Source organism: Culex pipiens, chromosome 2, assembly GCF_016801865.2.
Source record: "Culex pipiens pallens isolate TS chromosome 2, TS_CPP_V2, whole genome shotgun sequence".
Lineage (NCBI taxonomy): Eukaryota > Metazoa > Arthropoda > Insecta > Diptera > Culicidae > Culex > Culex pipiens.
Window position 1 is genome coordinate 169,717,052 of NC_068938.1, and position 21,538 is coordinate 169,738,589.

The window sequence follows — 21,538 nt, forward strand, 5'->3', positions numbered from 1 at the left end:
AATCCAAAAATTCAAAAATTGAAATTTTCGAATTTAGAATTTTCGTGTTTTTTAATTCTTGATTATCTAATTGGCTTATCTTTCATCTTATATCTTTGAAAATTTCGAAAACTAGCAAAACCAAAAAATTTAAATTAATAACTCAAAAATTAAATAATTGTCTAATACAAAATTTAAAAAAAAATGTTAAAATACAAAAAATGGGATTTGAAAATTTAGAACAAAAATTAGAATCTGATATTAAAAAAGTGAAAATTAGGAAATTTGAACATTTAATTTAAAAAAAATGTTTATTGGTTTTTGATTTTTTTTTTTATTCTGAATTCTCGTGTTTTTAATTTTTCTTTTGTTTTTTTTTTGTATTTTTGAATTTTAAAAATTTTAAGTTTTCAAAGATTTTAATTTGATTTTTATTTTTGATTTTTAAAACAGTTCAAATTTATTAAGATGTCAAAAAAGGGGATTTGGCCATTTTCTGTGGTTTTTGGTCTCTTCTATACAATGATTTCAAGTCAAACTAGCAGGATTCAGGTCAAAAGTGCTCCGATTTGGTTCAATTTTGGCAGTGGAGTTCCTTAGCCAAAATAATTAAATTCTTATTTTCTGTTTAGGGTGGTGCTATCCGAAATAGGGTGGTTCCAAACAAAGTTTCATCGAAATCTGTTTATTAGACAGAGACCCAAATATTCTCTGATTAATCCCGTCCTCACACTCTCTCTCTCTCACCCCACAGACACCTCACCGTTCTGGGCGCCCTCATCCGCAAATCAACCCCGGACCTGCGCCTGCTCGCGCTCGAAATCATGCGCAACATGTCGTACGTTCCCTCGAACCGGCCCGCCCTGCTCTCCTCCCAGGACTACATGTACGCGCTCAAATCCGTACTGGACGGCACCGACCCCACCGAACAGCTCATCGTGGTAAGTTCCGTCTGGAAAATGGTGGCCAACTCACACAAAGCCAAGGGCGCCATCAAGTCCAGCCCCTTGCCGCGGAGGTTGAACGCACTGCTACAGCAGCGATCGCTGCGGGAAAACTGCGAGGACGATGATCTCTTTAACGTACTGAACATTGTGGTCAAGTTGTTGAACTCGTGAACTTTATTTGTTTCTTCGTTACGTTTCGTATGAGTTACACAGTTAATACAGTTTGCTGGATGAAAAAACGACGGGGGATGTCTTAACTAAAGTGAAAGAAAGTGTCCCTCAACCTCGGAGCACGTTGTACATCACGAACAGGAACGTCATGAACGCGTTGATGGTCAGCATGGACGCGCCGTCTCCGTCGTCAACGGTGGTTCCGCCGGCGCTGTTTGTGCAGTCCTCGATGTTCTCAAACAGCCGAATGTAATTCTGGACGGCTTGGCCAAGCTCGGTGTGCTGCGGCGAAACCAGTCCCAACGCCGAGTCCTCAAACAGCAGATTCTTGACGCCGCCGTAGATGTTGTACATCTTAAAGTCCGGATCGTTCTGCAGGTAAATGTCCAACGAACTCAGCGCGTTCACGATGCCCGCCGTCTTGGAAGAGTGTCGCCGTACGAGAATCTCCCCATCGACAATGGTCGTCAGCAGACACTCATCGTCAACCTGGAAGCCCGGGTAGGCCGCCAGCGATCCGTTGCGGCACATGATCCGGTACTCGTTCGCGTTCATCCCCAGTGCCTGCGCATGTTCCGCCAAGTTCTGACTCTCCACAATCGCCACATCTCCCTGCAGCCGCAAGCAGTTCAACGCACCCCGCGTTCCATAAAACGGATTGTTCACGTTCGCCGCACAGTCCACGTTCCGCGAAATCGTACCCTCAATGTCGCTCTTGCCCTCGACCACCTCCGTCGGAATCTCCTCCAACTCGGCGTTCAACGCTTCCTCCTCGCCCGAAAGTGGCACCGGGACGTTCTGGTTGGGGTCCGGAACGCGGCACAGCGTGCACAGCGATTCCGCGTTGTGGCCCATCGGATCGTGCAGACTGTCCCGCGAGCCGGGAGCGCACGACGCGCCGAAAAAATCGCCCAGCAGCTGGCCGTAGTTGCAGTTGCTGCGGTCGAAGATTCCGCGCGCTTTGCCCACGTTGATGAAGGCGATGGAGGCTGGGGAGAAATTGTAAAAAGGAAAAAAAAAAAATTATTTGGTTGGTGGTTTTTCTTAATTGATTTTGATTTTTCGTGAAAGTCTAGGTTAGGGGCCATCCATAAACCACGTAGACACTTTTGGAAATATAAAACCCCTCCCACCATGAGGACAATTGCCCATACAAAAAAGCGCAAACGTTGACGTGTGTTTGATTTTTTTTTTTTTTTTGGGAGGGTGATCCAGCCGCACATCGTTGATGTCGAAACCTCTAAACTGGGCCCTCGTCCTGTCACGTCCGTCAGTAGTCTTGTCGTACATTACAACTAGAACCAGATCTGCCAATGAATTAGTACACTTCGACCAAATAAACACTGACGCTGTATGGATCTGACTCTAGAATAAATGCACAGTTGTGTGTTATTCATAAGTCCAAAATGTTCAATTATTCATTTAAGTCCAAATATTCATAACCTGTCTGGCTTCTTTTAAAAAAAACAAAAAAAAAATAACAGTTGATATTTTACAAGTCGTGAATTGAAAAAGAGACGACCATTTGTTCGTCAGAATTCCAGTAGATCCTCGATTCGCAACAATGGTCGATACAATCATAATCCGACAACCGTTAGTTCAACAGATCAACGAATTTAGTCCGATATCATTGCACTATTGATTGATCGAGACTCTATGGAAATTTTGACAAATCAGAATGGTTTTTATGTTACTTGAATGAAAATCACCGATTCTGATAGAATTACTAAATTCACTGTTACTAATTTTGTCCCTAAATAACTAAAGGCAAAGTATAAAAAGTTGATATTTATAGTTAAAATCCTAAATTCTACAAACACTATTTTTTAAACCCGCATCCTAACCTGACACCCACATTAAGATAGGGAAAAATCACATATGTAGCGGTTCATTGTACAAATGTGATATTTCCACTATCAGAGAACCTCCTTGTCTCGATGACAGCTTACCGGCCATCGATTAAGCCCTGAGACTACGCCAAAGTGGGTTCTCGCAGCATGAAGTGGTGTCCATGTGTAAAAATGGAAGCTTCAGCAATATACTGAACACTTCGATTTTAATTCCACATCGAATCAAATCATACTCTTTGCCAAACAAGCATCAAACCTATGACACTCATTATGACAAAGCCCAGGGCAAACGTTGACGTGTGTTTGATGATACTTTAGGTCATTTAAAACACTTAAAGACTTAAGATTTTTGTTTTTTTAAAATGATTTTTTAGCGCAATTTCATTTTTTTTTTCTTTGGAAAAAAGTGTAAAAAGTTCCAAATTTTAATCTTTCTCGACTTGATGAAACCAAAAAAACAGTTCTCAATATTTATATTGATTTACATTTTTTTTAAATTTTGATTTTTTTTTATATTTGCAGGAAATGGCATGCATTTTCATGCATTCCCGAAGTCAATTTTGGGGGTTGGCCATACAAAATAGGTATGAAATTATGTATCTTTAGAAGGGATTTTTTGATCGATTTGGTGTCTTCGGCAAAGTTGTAAGTAATCTAGAGTTTTTCTAAAAGGTCCTATTAGCTATTCTGCTTCATATGAGCAATTCTCTACCAAAACCGGAAATGGATTTTATTTGCATTTTTTTATTTGACTCAAACTTTGTGGGGGCCTTCCCTATGACCAAATAAGCTATTTTGCGTCATTGGTTTACCCATACAAGTCTCCATACAATTTTGGCTGCTGTCCATACAAAAATGGTATGTAAATATTCAAACAGCTGTAACTTTTGAATGAATTTTATGATCAATTTGGTGTCTTCGGCAAAGTTGTAGGTATTGTTGAGGACTTTTGAGAAAAAAATAGGTACATGGAAAAAAAAATTTGCAGATTTTTTTATCAACTTTTTTTACACTAAAACTCAATTTCCCAAAATACGTATTTTTTGATTTTCGAGATTTTTTGATATGTTTTAGGGGACAAAAATCCGCAACTTTGGAGCCATAGAGAAACATGGTCAAAAAATCTGCCGCCGAGTTATTAATTTTTTAAAAAATAGTGATTTTTGGAAAAAAATCGAAGTTTTATGCAAAAACAAGTTTGACATTACTTTTCAATGCAAAATTGAATTTGCAATCGAAAAGTACTTTACAGATTTTTTGATAAAGAGCTCCGTTTTCAAGATATAGCCACCGAAAGTTTGAGTTTAGCGAAATATTTGCAGTATTTCAATTTTTAAAAATAGTGACCATGAGTGACAATTTCTAAAAATATTTTTTTTGAAAAGTTCAGAAAATTTTCTATAAAATTGTCTAAGAGGCATTGAAGATTGGACCTCTGGTTGCCGAAATACAGCGGCTTAAAGAAAAAGAAACACGAAAATTGAAGTTTTCTAAGTCTCACCCAATCAGTCCACCATTTTCTAATGACGATATCTCAGCAATTAATGGTCCGATTTTCAATGTTAATACATGAAACATTCGTAAAATTTTCCGATCTTTTCGAAAAAAATATTTAGAAATTTTTTAAATCAAGACTCGCATTTTAAATGGGCGTAATATTCAATATTTGGCCCTTTTAAAATGTTAGTCTTGATTTAAAAAATTTTAAAATATTTTTTTCGAAGAGATCGGAAAATTTCACGAATGTTTCATACATTAACATTGAAAATCGGACCATTAATTGCTGAGATATCGTCATTAGAAAAAGGTGGGTTGTTTTGGTGAGATTTAGAAAACTTCAATTTTCGTGTTTCTTTTTCTTAAAGCGGCTCTATCTCAGCAACCCGAGGTCCAATCTTCAATGTCTCTTAGACAATTTTATAGCTAATTTTCTGAACTTTTTAAAAAAAGTATTTTTAGAAATGGTCACTCATGGTCACTATTTTTAAAAATTGAAAAACTGCAAATATTTCGCTAAAATCAAACTTTCGGTGGCTATATCTTGAAAACGGAGCTCTTTATCAAAAAATCTGTAAAGTACTTTTCGATTGCAAATTCAATTTTGCATTGAAAAGTAATGTCAAACTTGTTTTTGCATAAAACTTCGATTTTTTTCCAAAAATCACTATTTTTTCAAAAATTAATAACTCGGCGGCAGATTTTTTGACCATGTTTCTCTATGGCTCAAAAGTTGCGGATTTTTGTCCCCTAAAACATATCAAAAAATCTCGAAAATCAAAAAATACGTATTTTGGGAAATTGAGTTTTAGTGTAAAAAAAGTTGATAAAAAAATCTGCAAATTTTTTTTTCCATGTACCTATTTTTTTCTCAAAAGTCCTCAACAATACCTACAACTTTGCCGAAGACACCAAATTGATCAGAAAATTCATTCAAAAGTTACAGCTGTTTGAATATTTACATACCATTTTTGTATGGACAGCAGCCAAAATTGTATGGAGACTTGTATGGGTGAACCAATGACGCAAAATAGCTTATTTGGTCATAGGGAAGGCCCCCACAAAGTTTGAGTCAAATAAAAAAATACAAAAAATAAAAATGGTTGAAATCGGCCGATTTCGTAGAGAGTTGCTCATATGTTTATAGGACCTTTTCAAAAAAAGCTCTAGATTAGGAAATCTAGAAAAATAGGTACATGGACAAAAAATAAAGACTTTTTTATTTAAATTTTATACTTGATACACTCAAACCCCGATGGTTTGACACCAACTGTTGTCAAACGAACGGGGTCACGTTTTACACGTTACACGGAGTTCACACACACTACCAAACGTTTGTTTTGATAGTGTGCGTGAGCGCCGTGTAAAAAGTGACAGTTCGTCACTTTTTAGTTTGACTTTGACCAACCAACGGGGTACAAACTAAAAAAGTGTCAAACGGAAAAGTGACCAACCACCGGGGGTTGAGTGTAGTTGAATTCCCACAATACGTATTTAAGTCATTCCATGTTAACTGAGTATACTTTTGGACCATGTTTGGAGCCGATTTGACCATCCCTCTATTTTTTGTACCGCCCTCTTTTTTGACGATTCTCTAAAAAATATGTTTTTCTTTTACTCGTAACTTTTAACTACCAAAAGACCTTCTTCTGGTTGCATTTTATAGGAAATTGTTTAAGAAATTTAATTTAAAAAAAAACAAAATTTTATCCCTCCTTTGGGAGATATGATTTAAAAAAACGTTGTTGTTTGTTTTTTTTTTAATCTTGGACAAAAAATATTGAAAATCTGTTTTTAAAGCATCAAGTTGGCAATCGAAAAGTACTGAACTTTTTTTTATATAAAATGTACCTTCCTCAAGTTTAAACCACTTTTGAGTATTTATTTTCGATTTCTTTTCGTTTTGCATTTTAAAAATACTTCTTGAAAAAAAAGTACCTCTGTCAATTCTTTTTTAGAGCTGACAGAAATTCCTATAATTTTCTTGCTAGAACTTTGAAAATCGGGTAATTATTTTCTGAGAAACAACCTCACAAAGAATTCGAATCGATGAAAAGTGTCATTGAATTAGCATGTGATTTTCAACTGACGAAACCATTGGTCCGATTTTCAATGTTAAAAATTGAAACTTTTGTCAAATTTTCTAATCATTTCAATAGATACGTTTCCTTTTTTGCATATTTTTTATACACCATATTATAAATTTTTTGAAATATTTTTGTTGAAGAGATCAGAAAATTATGCAAGAGTTTCAATATTCAACATTGAAAATTGGACCAATTGTTTCCAAGATATCGTCAGTTTTAAATTTACAGGCTTATTAGGTGACACTTAGAGAAATTAATTTTCATCGATTCGATTTCTTTGTGAGACTGTATCTTAGACACTAATTGCCCAATTTTCAATGTTCCGGAGAGAAAAATAAAGAAAAGTTGCACAACACTTCAAAAATTATTGTTTTTGCTGTGCATTTTTTCCAAGAATATTTCTGGAGTTTTTTTTTGAAAAGGACCAATAAACCAAATTTTCAGTTTTTGCTTTTTGGGTGTTTTTTAATACCCCTGACTCAAGGCGGTTCTAAAAACACCCAAAAAGCAAAAACTGGAAATTTGGTTTATTGGACCTTTTCAAAAAAAACTCCAGATTTTTTTGATATTTGCCGTCGATTGTCAATTTAATTTTGCTTTAAAAATGCTTTTTAATATTTTTTTGTAAATAAATATTTACAAAAAGGTTTTTTTCAAAAAATCATATCTTTTAAACCAGAATTTGCACCCTAGTAGTTGGCCTAAAAGATGTATTTTTTAATTCCCCTTAAACAAATAAAACATATCGAAAATTAAATAAATATGTATTTTGGGAATTCAACTGTTTGGAATAAAAAATTAAATGAAAAAATCTGATTTTTTCCATGTACCTATTTTTTTTTTTCAAAAAGTCCTAATCATAAACTACAACTTCGCCGAAGACACCAAATCGATCAGAAAATTCCTTCTTAAGGTGTCATTTATACTTTTGGTGCAATCCCAGAAATAGTAAATTGAAATGAAAAAATAATCACGACATGAAAATTCTTCTGCAAACAACACGAAGAAAAGCTTTTTTTGATTGATATATAATGAAACAAAATTTGAATGTTTTTCTAAAATAAACATGTCTGCCAAATTACCGACCGGGAATGCATGGACAAACGAAAATTCAAAATCGCGTTTTTTTAGAAAACTCGTAGTCGGAGAGAACTACTTAATACGATGAAACAAATAAAATGAAATTTAAAATAATTTTCAAACATTTAAAGAACTTATAAAACAATTTAAACTCACCAATTCCACCAAACTCTGGCATGCAGGCCCGGGACGATCTCAGATTCTCAAACCGCGTAAACCGATTATCATCCTTGACCAGCACCACCACCGACGAGTACTTTTCCTTTTCCGTCTCCTGGAACATGGCCGCGGTCAGGTTGAACGGACTAAGGAAAAGAGATTTTTGATTAGTGATCATCAGTTAAATCTGGATAGACTAGCACCACTTACTGCCTCGCAAGGTATCCGAAGTTGGAATCGATTCCGGTAAAGTCGGACCGGTTGTTGGCGATCTCGTTCATGCAGGTCATCCTGCTCGTGGTGTCCACTGGACATTCGATGGTCGGAAAGATTCCCGTGGTCAAGGCGGCCGTTCGCAGCACGTCGCACTTGTCCTTCTCCTCGGGCGAAGCCGTACACCAGCGGGCCGTCGTTCGACACAGATCGGACGGGATGGGCAGCGAGCGGTACGGTCTGAGGTAATCTACTGGAAGCTGGATGGAGCCTACCGAGAGGGCATTGCGGCTGCCGTGGCCGATGATTTCCTGGATGGCTTGTTCCCAGGACTCTCCACCGGTGCCGCGCGTCCAGCGGTCAATCCGGGACGAGACTTCAATGGCACGACCGGCCGCGGCCATGACCACGGGCCAGGGCTGGGTCAACCAGGAGCACGGACTGTTGTTTCCGTTGATCGCTTCGATGGTTCCGTTCGGACAGAGGAAACCGTAGTCGTTGACGATGTCGTTGTTGAACGCAAAGAACTCCTGGGCGTCCTGTTGCGATACGTACGCAACGTTTCCACCATTACGTAGACACTGCAGAGCAGCTCGGTGATGCGATAAGGTCGGCGAGTCGTACGTGCACTGGTCCTTGTTCTGACACAACTCGCAGAGATTCGGATATTTGGACTTGAGCTCCGCGTCCTCCTGCGGCACGTTCGACCACTTGCCCGGACGGCAAGCCGACGCGAAAAAGTTCGACAACGCCGCAGTTTCAATCTCGGCCGCACTCGTCAACTCGCCACAATCAGCCGGAACCACCAACCGTTCAAAGTGCTTCAGGAACCGCTCACTCCACCGCTGCTGACGACCATACTGAAGTCCCGGATGGCAGAAGCGAGCCCCGCGCAACCCGTCCAAACCGCCTTGGTGCGACGCCGGAACGACCACCACCGAACGGAAGTCGACCGTTTCACGGGTACGGTCCGTGTGACGTAGTTCCTTGACTACGGCGAGCCCATCCCAGCCCAGTGTCGCCAGGTGAACCAGACTCTCGGCGGAGAAGATTCCGATGTTGGCGGTGCCATTGCGGATCCGTTGGGCGCACTCGATGCTGAAAGTGTAAGGGCTGTACTTAAGGGCCAACGTGGAGTTGTGCGGGGAGTTACCTGTCCTGAACGGTGACGCAGACTACCTCGGACTTGCCGCGCTGCAGTTGGAGGCACTGGTCGGCGAATCTGGTGCCGGCGCAGATTACATCTGGAATCGGAAATATCTATTAGAATCAGTTGTAAATAAGGAACCTTAATGAAAGTGATTCAATTTTATAGTAAATTTTTAAAATTCCCCGATGGTTGGTCACTTTTTTATTTGACAGTTTGACAAAGTCAAACTTTAAAGTGACGAACTGTCACTTTTTACACGGCGCTCACGCACACTATCAAAACAAACGTTTGATAGTGTGTGTAAGCTCCGTTTAAAAGGGGTGTCAAACTAAAAAGTGATCCCGTTCGTTTGACAACAGTTGGTATCAAACCATCGGGGTTTGAGTGTACTTTCGAAAACTCCAGAAATGTCCAAATCGCACAGTAGCACCAATATTGCACATGTCATGTCATTGCACACTTTTTTCCGTTATGTTGGTACCACTGCGTGATTTTGACATTTCGGGCGTTCACCATTTGAACGCCATTTTCGCTTGAAAAGCTGGATATAAAAATTATTACTGCGATATTATTAGCGAAAATCCAGACAACGGCTATAAAACAGGATCGCAGAACTTAAATTGTTGGTGTTGATTCATTTATTTCTGGAAGCTTGGTAATTCGTGGACATCCGCTTTTATTTCAAGTTTTAGAGGGCGACAAATATTGCTTAAAAATTGAAATTTACCGAAAGCAATATTTTCAAAAATTTAAAATCAAGACTAACATTTCAAAAGGGCGTAATTTTGAATGTTTGGCCCGTTTGAAATGTTAGTCTTGATTTTAAATTTTTGAAAATATTGTTGTAAGCGGCGTATCAAGTACTTTTTGATTGCAAATTCGATTTTACATCGAAAAATTAAGTTGAAATTTTTTTGCGACTAACATTTCGATTTTTTTTAAATCTGTATTGATTCAAAAAATCATAGCGGGCAATTGATGTCCTCTAAAACATATAAAAAAAAATAATAATAAAAATAGTGTTTTTTTTTTGCAAATCAAGTTTTAGAGACAAAAAAATAAAAATCATCAAATTTTTTTATCCATACCTACAACTTTGCCGAAGACACCAAATCGATCAAAAAATTCCTTCAAAAGATACAGATTTTTGAATTTTCACATATTATTTTTGTATGGACAGCTGCCAAATTTGTATGGAAAATTATATGAACGAACTCGAACTGATGCAAAATGGCTTCTTTGGGCATACCGAAGGCACCAAAAAAGTTTCAGCCGGATTAAAAAATACAAAAGAATCGAATGACCGAAATTATTTTAATATTTTTAAATCGTCCCTCTCCTCGAATAATATGAGTACTAGTCTTAGTGAGCGTTCTTTTATTACGTAACGCGTAAAACTTTTGAAATTTGTATGGAAGTTTTGTTACGTGAGAGGGAAGGGGTTAAAACATCTAAAATGTTGCGTTACGTAATAAAAGATCGTTCCCTTATGCAAATAAAACAAGCAATAAAAAAACTAATAAATGTGGATTCTAACCTCGATTCTAACTGAACTTTACAACATTTAAAATATTGGAACCAAACTGTTAAACACAACCTCTAGTTTTGGGTAAGCAATAATAAATAATTGGGTTCATTCTCAAACAAACTTAAGATATTTTTTTATGTAAATCTTATTTTTTTATTATTTTAAAGCATTAGATTTAGAAAAACAAAATTTTCAGGTAAGAATACAGAGCAATTTTATATTGTTGAATTGAGATTAAGCAAACGAAAAATTCAAACTGAAATACTCTTTGAGGTGCAGTCACAAAGTTTGAATAATGACGCTACACATTACAAATACCTACACTTTATCTTATCACAATCGTTTCACCTTTATTTTTTTTTCGTTTCGTTCGATGGAAACGATTTCGTATTAGGTGACACTCATTAAACGGGCTACCACACACCGTTCCACTTATCGATGATAATGATAGCACACAATTTGTTTGCACGTTTCAATCGAAAAAAAAAACCAACATGACCAAACGATATCAACGGTCAACGATTGACCGTTTTCAAACGGAGGATTTAATTTGGCACCTGCAATCTGCATGGTCATCTGTGGAAATTAAAAAAAAATCATGCAAATTTTTAACGTTTTAAATTTTATTTTATTTTAATTTAAAATTCTAATTTTAATTTACTTTTAATTTAATAAACACAAATTTTCACCATTGACCACATGGTCATAGTAGATTCTCACTCGTTTTGAACTTGTAAGACCACGCCCAAACTTCAAACCCACTTTCGAAAGGAAACTCACCGACTGTTTGGGCACTAGCTCCGCCGAAAATGCACAGCAAACCCACCAAACTCACTATCCCGATTGTCCTTGCCATTTTCACTTAGTTTTAAATTACTAAACAAATTCACTGCACTGAGTGGTAATTCAGTTGAAAATCATTCTATCGCTCGGAAGCGCGATCCTTCCGCGGTGCGGCACGATGGGGAACTGATAAATTTGGCTCAACTGCAGAATTTTGTAACCTGAGTCGTCCCCATCCATACACAATCGAAACCTTTGTGTTATCTCTGATAAGAGTCGTTTACCCACCGCGGCCTATCGTGTGGAAAATGGTGCGATTAGATAATACCTAACCGCCCGGCTGTAGTGTAATATTTTCGGTGGGAAAGCAAGCTGTCGAAGGGTTTTGAAATGTGTTTTAAATTCTTTAACCTGAATTATACATTCTCTAACAATCTGACAAAATCTTCAAACCAAATGAATTTGTTCGCTCTACAGCATTGCCTTGGCGTTCTCGATTCCTACTTGAAACTAGGTGTCCGAAGGCTTGATTGTTGAGACCATTGCAAACCTATTTTTTACATCTAAGCTCCCATCCACCCTGGGATTCAAACTGACGTCCTTTGGATTGTGGGTACAACTGTCTACCAGCGACTCCATCGAGACAGGAAAAGTGATGTCTGTATAGAAAGTGTTTGTTTTTTTTTGCAGTAAAATTCTTAAATTATTTTGTTTTTTTTTTTTAATATCGGGGAGTTTGTCACAAATTTTTAATATTTTTTTTAAAAAAAACTTCGAACCTATCTTTCTATTTTTTTTTTGTTTTATTTTCGGCATTGAAGTTAGTAAGCATTTTGCTGTTAACTCCCACAAAAAAAAATGTTCGTAGATTTTTTTTTAATTTTTGTACATTTTTAAAATTTTCGAAAAAAAATATTCTTAAAATATTATAAATTCAATTCATTTAGCGTTTTTATTATAATAACGGCACAGTTCTGCTACAGGATGTTACATTTGCAATTCAGAGATTTGGAGAACCTTTCAACTGAGATTAATTCAAAAGCTTTTGTAGGGAGGGTACATACTTCTAAGTTTAGAATTTGCCAGCTGAGTGCTCTTTGAGGGAAAATTAAATTTAAGAAAGAAAACCTATGGAAATAAATTAAAGATTTTTTTTTTCAATATTTCAAAAATTTAACTAAAGGTATTCAAAAGTTTTTAAACGTTTCATGATTTAAAACCAAATAAATTAAAAAAAAAATAAAATTATAAAAGTTAAAGAAGAAAATTTAAATTTTTATTTAATTGTTTTAAAAGGTATCAAAAATTTTGAAAATAAAAAAAATCTAATTTGAATTTCTGTATTTTTTTTTAAATATAATTCATACATTAAATTTTTAATTGCTTAACCCTCTACACCTCAACCCAATCTTTAGGCGGGCTTCAATCTAAAAAATCGCCAAAAATCCATTTTTCAACCAATTTTTGATCTTTAACATTGGAAAGAATAGATCTTAAAAATTTTGAAAATGTTAGGGTTGGAATCTGACTTGTTTTATGTGTCTTTGCCAATGTTTTAAAAAGTCATTTTTTAGGGCTGTGCTTTTTACTAACATATCCTATATTTTAAGTAAAAAAACGTTACTTAATCAACCTTTAGGTGGTTGGTACCTTCCTCTCATTTATAGTGATTTCAATCCCCCTAAAGTGTTCACATGTTTATGGATCTCCCCTAACGTTCACAGCACCTAAGAAGTCCTAATAAAAATAAGTGACGAGTAAAAAAAATAGACTTCCTACAGACTTAGAGCGTCCAATTTCCCGTCCCGGGAAAAAATTTCCCGGGAATTCCCGGGATTTCCCGGATAAAAATATTTCCCGTTTCCCGGGAAATTTGTGAATTTCCCGGGAATTTCCGAAATACAAGCAGAAGTATACATTTTCCTACCTTTTTGGCACCAATGTTTTGAAATTATACAAAAAATAATAATTGGAGAACCTGATTCATATTGAACTAATCAGATTGTCTGTAAATTTCATGTCAAGGTTTAATTCAGATAATATTTATTTCTGAAGTATTCACCACTAGGAATATTGTTTGCTTATATGTTTGGCAACAACAGTTACGCTGTTATGGAATGAATATTAACTATTTTATTTTTGACAACCTTTTTTAATGTTTTTTTTTGTAATATCATTTGAAAATAAGATATTTACATCTTCCGGCCAAGATCAACATTGAGATTTGTTTGACTTTTTTTACCTTGAACATGTTGGATGGAAATTGAACTGATATAATTAAATTTTTAAAAAAGGTTTGTGTGAGAAAAATTTGTTTCTAAGTATTCGAGAAATTACAGATTGAAGTTATAAATTTATTTATATAAGAAAAAATATCGTTGAATTTCAACCACTTTCAAATTCTCAAAATTATTTTAATCTAATTGATTTATTAGGCTGAATACCATATAACTAAAATCATATCATAAAACCATTAAAAACCATTAAAAAACAACTTCGTATCAAATTTTCTAGTTGAAAAATAGTGTTTCAAGTTAAAAAGCGCTAGGAATTAGATTTTCAAGGTACATTCAATGATTATTTATTTATTCACAAGTTGAATTTTTTGATTTTTTTATTTTAACTTTATGGTCACTGTGACAAATTTAAAAGCAATTTTATGGTTGTGGAGCATAGATTTTCACTGTCCAAACACTTTGACTTAAAAAAAAATCCTTCTCAACATAAATACTAATAATATTTTCTTTCATTTGGGACGATTTAAAAGATATAAAAATTAGAAAGTTTATATATTTTCTCTTTGAGAAACGAAGCTTTGAAGGGTGTTTGACATTTATTTGTTTTTGTTTGCTGGACGTTGCCATGATTCTCTCCCATAGCTGGTTAGCAAGAAAAAACAAATTTCAATCGAGTCTTCATTTTGCATTGTTCTGTAAACTGATGCTTCTCTTCCTCGACAGTCCCTTAAGTATTGACAACCAGAGAGTCGACAGTAATTACTACCAAAAATAAACATAAACTATACTTAAAAATAAAAACTAACAAGAGAAGTAAAGTTTTTCGTTAAACATAAGTTGCTCAAAATGACCTTCTGAACGCGGGAAAAATAAAAAAATCGAAAAAAAATTGGGCAGTAGAGGGTTATTTTTTTTTATTTTACATTTTTTTTTATATTTGATTTTTTCTTTAATTGTTGAACCTCGTTTTATTTTAATTTATAAATTCTTGTATTTTAGAAATCGGAATTTTAAATAAAAATGCATTTTTCGTTTGTTTTGAGTAATGTCCTATCTACAATCACTTTACTAAGAAAATTGCACTTAGTTTGGCAACTAGCTTAGGAATTTGATTTAATGGAAATGGATCTGATCTTCTACAATAGAAAAGTAATCAATTAGAAACTTGACGTATGGTTTGAAGTTTAGTTAAGATTAATCAAATCTTCGGATAATTGAAACACGATTTTTTTTTTGCGTTGTCTTATTTTTGATTGTCGAGCTTAAGTGTTTACCATAAACTACTCTAAAATGATTTAAACAGGGGTGCCCAACCATTTTGCCCTACGGGCCAGATCTGATTTTTCTGAAGCATTGACGGGCCGGAACTAATATTTGATAAAAGTTGAAAAAGTAAACACATTTTTTTTTCTTATGATTGGGTTTTTCTAAAGTAAATACAACTAGTGTTGCAAATATGATTCATATATCTTGATTTTTAGAATGAAAATCAAAGATAACATTCAAAAATGTGTTTTTTGACTTATTTAATTTTTTTTGTTTAAAATTGTATATATATATGGTTTTTGACGATTGCAATTAAATAATAGAAATAGAAAAATAAACATTCAAATTTCAATGATCGCTGCAATTTTTCGAAGTTTTTGATTCATTTGTTAATATTTTTTAAATATTTGCAGGAATCTATTTTCAGTATGATTAATTCGATTTTTTTAGCTTAACAAAAACTTGATCACTAAAAAGTTGTTCATGAAAAAAATGATTAGTTTGCTTACTTATTTATTACAAAAAAAATGAAAAAACTGCAGTCTGAAGTAAACACAGTCAAAACTGAAACAAATAACATTTTGTCTCTTTTTGTAAATTTTAAGACAACAATCCAAGTTTTTTTTTCATAAATATCACAATTTTACAAAATGGACAATTTTGTTTTCCTGGACAATTTTCAGTTAAAAAATATCATTTTAAAAATTAGAAGAATTATATCCAAACATGAAGAATGTTCTTATAATATGTTTAAACTTGATCTCAAGCTTACTTTTTTTATTCAGACAATAATTTTATTTATTAAATACTTCATGAACAGCTTTAAGGGCCGGAACTATTTTAAAAAGCCGTCGCGGGCCGGATGAAATGGCATCAGGGGCCGGATCTGGCCCGCGGGCCGGACGTTGGGCAGGCCTGATTTAAAATTTTTAAGTCCAAAATGGCGGTGATGACATATTGAAAAACGTTACTTAATCCACCCTTAATGGTTGGCGCCTTCCTCACATTTAAAGGGTGCTATCCAAAATCCAAAAAGTGCGTGAATGACATTTTAGTGCTTATAACTTTTGATAGGGTTGTCAGATCTTCAATGTTTTGGACACGTAAGAAAGGTATTTTGAATACCTATCCAACGAAAGGTCACATGAGAGATCCGGACAACGTTGTCATCAAAATATCTGAGATCCGGCTTCCAAAAAGTGCGTAAAAAACACTTAAGTGCTTATAACTTTTGATGGGGTTGTCAGATCTTCAATGTCTTGGACGCGTTGGAATGGTCTTTTAGATACCTTTCTAAAAATGTATAGCATGACGGGTTTTCTTACAAAAACCACCCTTTTTACAATCTTTCGGACTCTTGTTAAAATCATTTTTTTAGCATAACTTTTGAAGTACTTAACTAAACTGCATAATTTTTAATAGCGACTTATGGGACCCAAGGACGGATCGAATGATGCCAAAACGGACAAAATCGGTTCAGCCAATGTCGAGATAATCGAGTGACAATTTTTTTATCAACATCCCACCACACACACAGACATTTGCTCAGAATTTGATTCTGAGTCGATAGGTATACATGAAGGTGGGTCTAGGAGGTCTAATTGAGAAGTTCATTTTTCGAGTGATTTTATAGCCTTTCCTCAGTAATGTGAGGAAGGCAAAAATGCATTTTTTGGCAATCAAATATTGAAATTTGACTAAAACGGGGTCGCAGAACACGAATTTGATATAAAAAGAAAAAAAAATGAAAAAAATAAGACACACACATTTTTTTGCCATGATTTGATTTTTCGAAGTCCCATACAAACCTTCGGATAATCGAAACTTCGGATAATCGGATTTTCGATTCCGGACTGCATGTTTTAGCAAATACGGACAAAATTCTGTTGAGTTATGAAATGCGTTTTTTTTTTTGGGAAAAAATAGCAATTTTACTGAATCGTTTTCATTCAGAAAATTTCCTACAAAAACGTCTAGAAAAAAAAAACATTGAAGTTTAGATCTCTGCTTACTGAGATAAGGCTAGTATGCTGATCGGAAGGAAAGGGGTCAAGAAACAGCTTTACGAACAGCAGAACAAAGAAGAGGGAACGATTTCTTGGGGCTTTTCTCCACCCTCTCTGGCTTGCTTACTCTGCCGCTGTTGCCCATTTGAAATTTTTCTTGACCGATTCCTTCCGAAGTGCGTATACCGCTATACAGCGGATAAAAAAAACAAGCAGGAAAATTTAAATTTTCCAGGTCAGTAAATAAATGTTTACAAAATTTTCTCTATGTGCCAAACACGAAAAATAAAACTAAATAAAATATTTATTTAGAAAGCTAAAAAGTTCGATCGGAACTTGCACTCATAAAAAATTCAAAGGATTGTGACATGCTTGCTAAACATCAGCATTCGTAAATTTGTAGAAAAATCGTTTCCAGATAACTTACACTAATCACACAACGGCGATCCTTGGAAGACACCTCATAAAAGCGCTGACTAACACTTCAACCATCGCCGCTACAGTTTCCTGTATGCTTGCTCGTGAAGTGAATTCTCCTATATTTAAACAATTGCTGCCCTTATCAGCAAGCGTGACGTCACACCCAGAACGATTCACACGGTTATCTACCTGTGCACCAACAACGAAACCAACAAGGTGTTCCCAATTGCCCAATCCCGACCCAGCACTGGCAAAACTGCATTCGGAAGTGGATGAGCAACTCGCCTTATTCCTTCTTATCAGCCAAGTTCTCGGAAGGGCGTGTGAGTTTGTGATACGTCGTAACAAGTCCAAACAATTCAAGTCAATTCGTCAATCAATTCAAGTTTATCTTACGGCGTTAATTCATTTGATGTCAGTTTGTGAGTTCGCTTAAATCTGCGTGAAAACCGAGCTGCTGCCGTTGGACGCGATGCGGAAGGGCCGTGCGCGGGCCCGTCCCCGGAACGCCTTCAGGTACGTCTTGTCCTGGGTGAACTCGGCGGGGGAGTAGAACGGTCCCTCCGTCTCGAGGAAGATGTCAAAGCAGGACATGGCGCGCTTCAGCTGGACCGAAAGGATCGTTTTGGGGTGCTTGGCCGACTCGAGGCTGTTGGTCCAGGATTCCATTTCCTGTAAGAAAACGGAGTTGATTTGGGTTCAAAGTTTGAGACGTTTGTCAGGGGGACTTACCCTAATGGCGGCATTGTCCGCAGCCGAGTGCTTCCCATTCCAGTTGAGGGAAAGTGACCAGAGGGGGGCACTTTCCGGGAAGCCGCACGGCACGCAGATGTAGCATTCTAGTTTGGCCGAGCCGCGGGTTACGATCGCTCGGAAGTACAGATCGTTGCCGTTGCTTTGCTCGATGAATTTGGTGGTGACGCCGGAGCCGGCGTATTCCGCGTAGGACAGGGCAGTCCACTGGAGCAGGGTGCTGGAGATTCGGATCGGATTGTTGTGCTCCAGGTTGATGGTGGTGTCCACGGTGCCGGTTTCGAGCTCGTGAACCTGCTGGTAGAGACGAAGGCGCGCCTCCCAGCGGGTTCGGATCGCTTTGACGATCGTGGGGATCGTCTTTTGCCACTTGTCACTGGCCGCGAGGAACTTCTCGCCAGAGTCGACAAACTCGATTCCGCACAGTTCCTGGGCCCACTTGTACGGCTTGCCCAGGTCTTTCTCCTTCATGATCGTCATAAACTTGTCCATGTCGAGTCCGACCTCCTGCAGTTGGAACTTGGTCTTCGGATTTGGGCTGGCCTCGCCGTTGTCGTCCTCAAACAGCTCGTTCAGGATGCTCTCCTGGGACATGATGTCCCCAGCGGCTACTCCGGCCACCTCGAAGTCAACCAGCGAGCACTTTGCAGTTACAAACCCGGCACTCGGAAAGTACCGGAAGCAGAGCGCTAGCGATTCCTTGCCCTCCTTGCTGCGAATCACGATGGTCACGCTCAACGGATGCGGCTTAACCAACGCCCGACGCTTCTGGCGCATCGGATCTTGCTGCTTGCTGGCCTTGCGCCGATTGTAGCTGCCACGGCTGTTGCTCTCACGCTGTTCATCACCACCTTCATCATCCGACTCGCACTCCAAATTCCCAGTCAGCTCAATCTGCCGAGCTTCCTCCTCATCACCCTGCACCGAAGTGGACAGCAGCGCATCACAAGCCTCCCCGTAGGCCGTTACGTTCGCGTACAACATGTACAACGGCTGCACCAGCAACCGAACCGTCTTCTGAATCTCCCAGCCCTTCTCAATCGGCATATCCAGCGCTTCCTGCAGCGGCCTGGTCGCCTCCAGCAGCTTCTTCAACCTCGGCGCCAACGAGTCCAATCGCTCCGTCTTCGAAACAATCTCTCCCCCAACCTTCGCCTTCGACGAGTGCAACTCCTTGCACAGCGCGTCCAACTCCTTCCGCTGCTGCAGCTCCCACTCCAACCGCGCAATCCTTCTCGCATGTTCATCCTCCTTCGTCTTCTCCGGACGCGAAATCGTCTCCGGCGCCTTCTCGTAAAACTCCTCCACCGGCACCAGCTCAATCTCCTCGTCCTGGCTCTTGAACAAATAGCACCGCTGAACCTCCTTCCTCAAATGGTCCGCCTCGTACAGCAGATTCTGCAACTGCAGCCGATTGCTATCAACGCGCAGCTTCTCCTTATGCAGCGCCTCCTTCCCATCCCGAATTCGCACCTTATCCAACCGGTTCAGCTTCTTCAGCGCCACAAACGCCAACGAACCCTCGATCCGCTTCTCCGCAATCTTCCCTTTAACCTCCTCCGACGCCGCCCCGTCCCCCTTCTTCAGCGTCGCAATCTCGTCAAACAGCTTGCGCAGCTCGTCGCAGGTCGCGTGAAACAGCTTCGAGTCCGCCTCCGGGCTGCGCTTGGCCGCTTCCTGCTCCTCGAACGCGATCGTGCTCTGCCGGAAGATTTGAAATGTTAACAAACCTTCTCACAATTTAATTTTAAAGACTCACCGTGTAGATTTCTTCCTTGGACAGCTTCGTTGGGGACGGTTCCGTCACCGAGGTCGTCTTCCTGCGCTTCTTGTCCGTGGGCTCGCGCTCGTTGGAGTCGGTTTTGTTGACCATTTTGGGCGGAATATTTTTTGAGAAAAGTGTTGGAGTAAAAAGTTCGGTCGCCGCGATTCAGAAAACAAGCCGACTTTTTGTGATAGCACTGCTGTCAAACCGGCGTTGGTTAAAAAGGGGTTCGTTTCCAATGCTGCTGATAAATATTTTCTGAAGGGAACAAGGCTATGAAAAACCGTTAATTACGTAACGCTTGAATGAAGATTTAAAAATATAAAAACTTGAATTTTTAATTTAAAGAATTTAAGAATTTAAGAACTTAAGAATTTAAGAATTTAAGAATTTAAGAATTTAAGAATTTAAGAATTTAAGAATTTAAGAATTTAAGAATTTAAGAATTTAAGAATTTAAGAATTTAAGAATTTAAGAATTTAAGAATTTAAGAATTTAAGAATTTAAGAATTTAAGAATTTAAGAATTTAAGAATTTAAGAATTTAAGAATTTAAGAATTTAAGAATTTAAGAATTTAAGAATTTAAGAATTTAAGAATTTAAGAATTTAAGAATTTAAGAATTTAAGAATTTAAGAATTTAAGAATTTAAGAATTTAAGAATTTAAGAATTTAAGAATTTAAGAATTTAAGAATTTAAGAATTTAAGAATTTAAGAATTTAAGAATTTAAGAATTTAAGAATTTAAGAATTTAAGAATTTAAGAATTTAAGAATTTAAGAATTTAAGAATTCAAGAATTTAAGAATTTAAGAATTTATTCAATTCAATAGTGTTTTTATTAGAATTTAACAGTTCTGCTCCAGGATGTTACATTTGCAATTTTAAGAATTTAAGAATTTAAGAATTTAAGAATTTAAGAATTTAAGAATTTAAGAATTTAAGAATTTAAGAATTTAAGAATTTAAGAATTTAAGAATTTAAGAATTTAAGAATTTAAGAATTTAAGAATTTAAGAATTTAAGAATTTAAGAATTTAAGAATTTAAGAATTTAAGAATTTAAGAATTTTAAAATTTAATTAATCTTGAAAGCCACAATAATTAAGAATTTGAGAATACGAAAAAAAATAGTAATATTTTAGTTCGGATACTCAAATTTAGAGAATTTAGTTATTGATAATTTCATCAAGGACTCAGGTGAATAAAGTATGATCTATATTTTTTTTAATTCCTAAATTTTCTTTTTTTTTTCTTTTTGAATAATTTTATAAAATGTTATAGTTGTGTTATTTTTTATTTTTGTATGATTTATGAAATTTTATTGTTAAAGTTTTTTTAAACCATTTTAATTGTTGCAATAATAGTTTAATGGCTTCTGAAATCTGAGTTTTTCTACATTTTTAATTGTATGAGTGTTAAATATTTGATTTTTTTTTATTTTGAAATTAGTTATCTTGAATTTTGTGAATTGTTGTTTTTTTCTACATGCATATTTCAATTTCAAAATTTTTGGATCACCGATTCAAAAATAACTAGAATTTCCTTATTGTATATTTTTTAAGTATTGCAAATATTGTGGATTTAGCTCGTAGCTGGATTTTCTGGCATCTTCTCACGGCCATTGGAAATGGTCGTGGATAGACCTAGG

The 21,538-nt window shown here is 36.7% G+C and overlaps 4 protein-coding genes across 4 annotated transcripts in view; 1 reads left to right on the forward strand and 3 right to left on the reverse strand.

The window, feature by feature from the left end:
- LOC120431266 (protein rotatin homolog) overlaps nucleotides 1-1,168 on the forward strand; it is a 19,888-nt gene extending 18,720 nt beyond the window's left edge. Inside the window, exon 7 of the mRNA XM_039596399.1 lies at nucleotides 734-1,168. Within this exon, the coding sequence (XP_039452333.1) occupies nucleotides 734-1,097 (364 nt within the window). The 3' untranslated portion in view covers nucleotides 1,098-1,168. The remainder of the gene's footprint in view (nucleotides 1-733) is intronic.
- The window catches only part of LOC120431269 (DNA cross-link repair 1A protein-like), a 134,231-nt gene that overhangs the window by 59,462 nt on the left and 53,231 nt on the right, over nucleotides 1-21,538 (reverse strand). The gene's annotated exons all lie outside the window — the stretch shown is intronic.
- Nucleotides 1,078-11,619, reverse strand: LOC120431267 (transferrin-like). The gene is made up of 5 exons (XM_039596400.2): nucleotides 11,442-11,619; nucleotides 9,137-9,227; nucleotides 7,981-9,081; nucleotides 7,768-7,916; nucleotides 1,078-2,086 (listed from the first exon to the last, which is right to left on the reverse strand). The coding sequence occupies exons 1-5, from the start codon at nucleotides 11,515-11,517 to the stop codon at nucleotides 1,206-1,208; spliced, it is 2,298 nt and encodes a 765-aa protein (XP_039452334.1). The 5' UTR covers nucleotides 11,518-11,619; the 3' UTR covers nucleotides 1,078-1,205.
- LOC120431268 (THO complex subunit 5 homolog) lies at nucleotides 17,738-20,108 on the reverse strand. The gene is made up of 3 exons (XM_039596402.2): nucleotides 19,886-20,108; nucleotides 18,106-19,827; nucleotides 17,738-18,045 (listed from the first exon to the last, which is right to left on the reverse strand). The coding sequence occupies exons 1-3, from the start codon at nucleotides 19,997-19,999 to the stop codon at nucleotides 17,806-17,808; spliced, it is 2,076 nt and encodes a 691-aa protein (XP_039452336.1). The 5' UTR covers nucleotides 20,000-20,108; the 3' UTR covers nucleotides 17,738-17,805.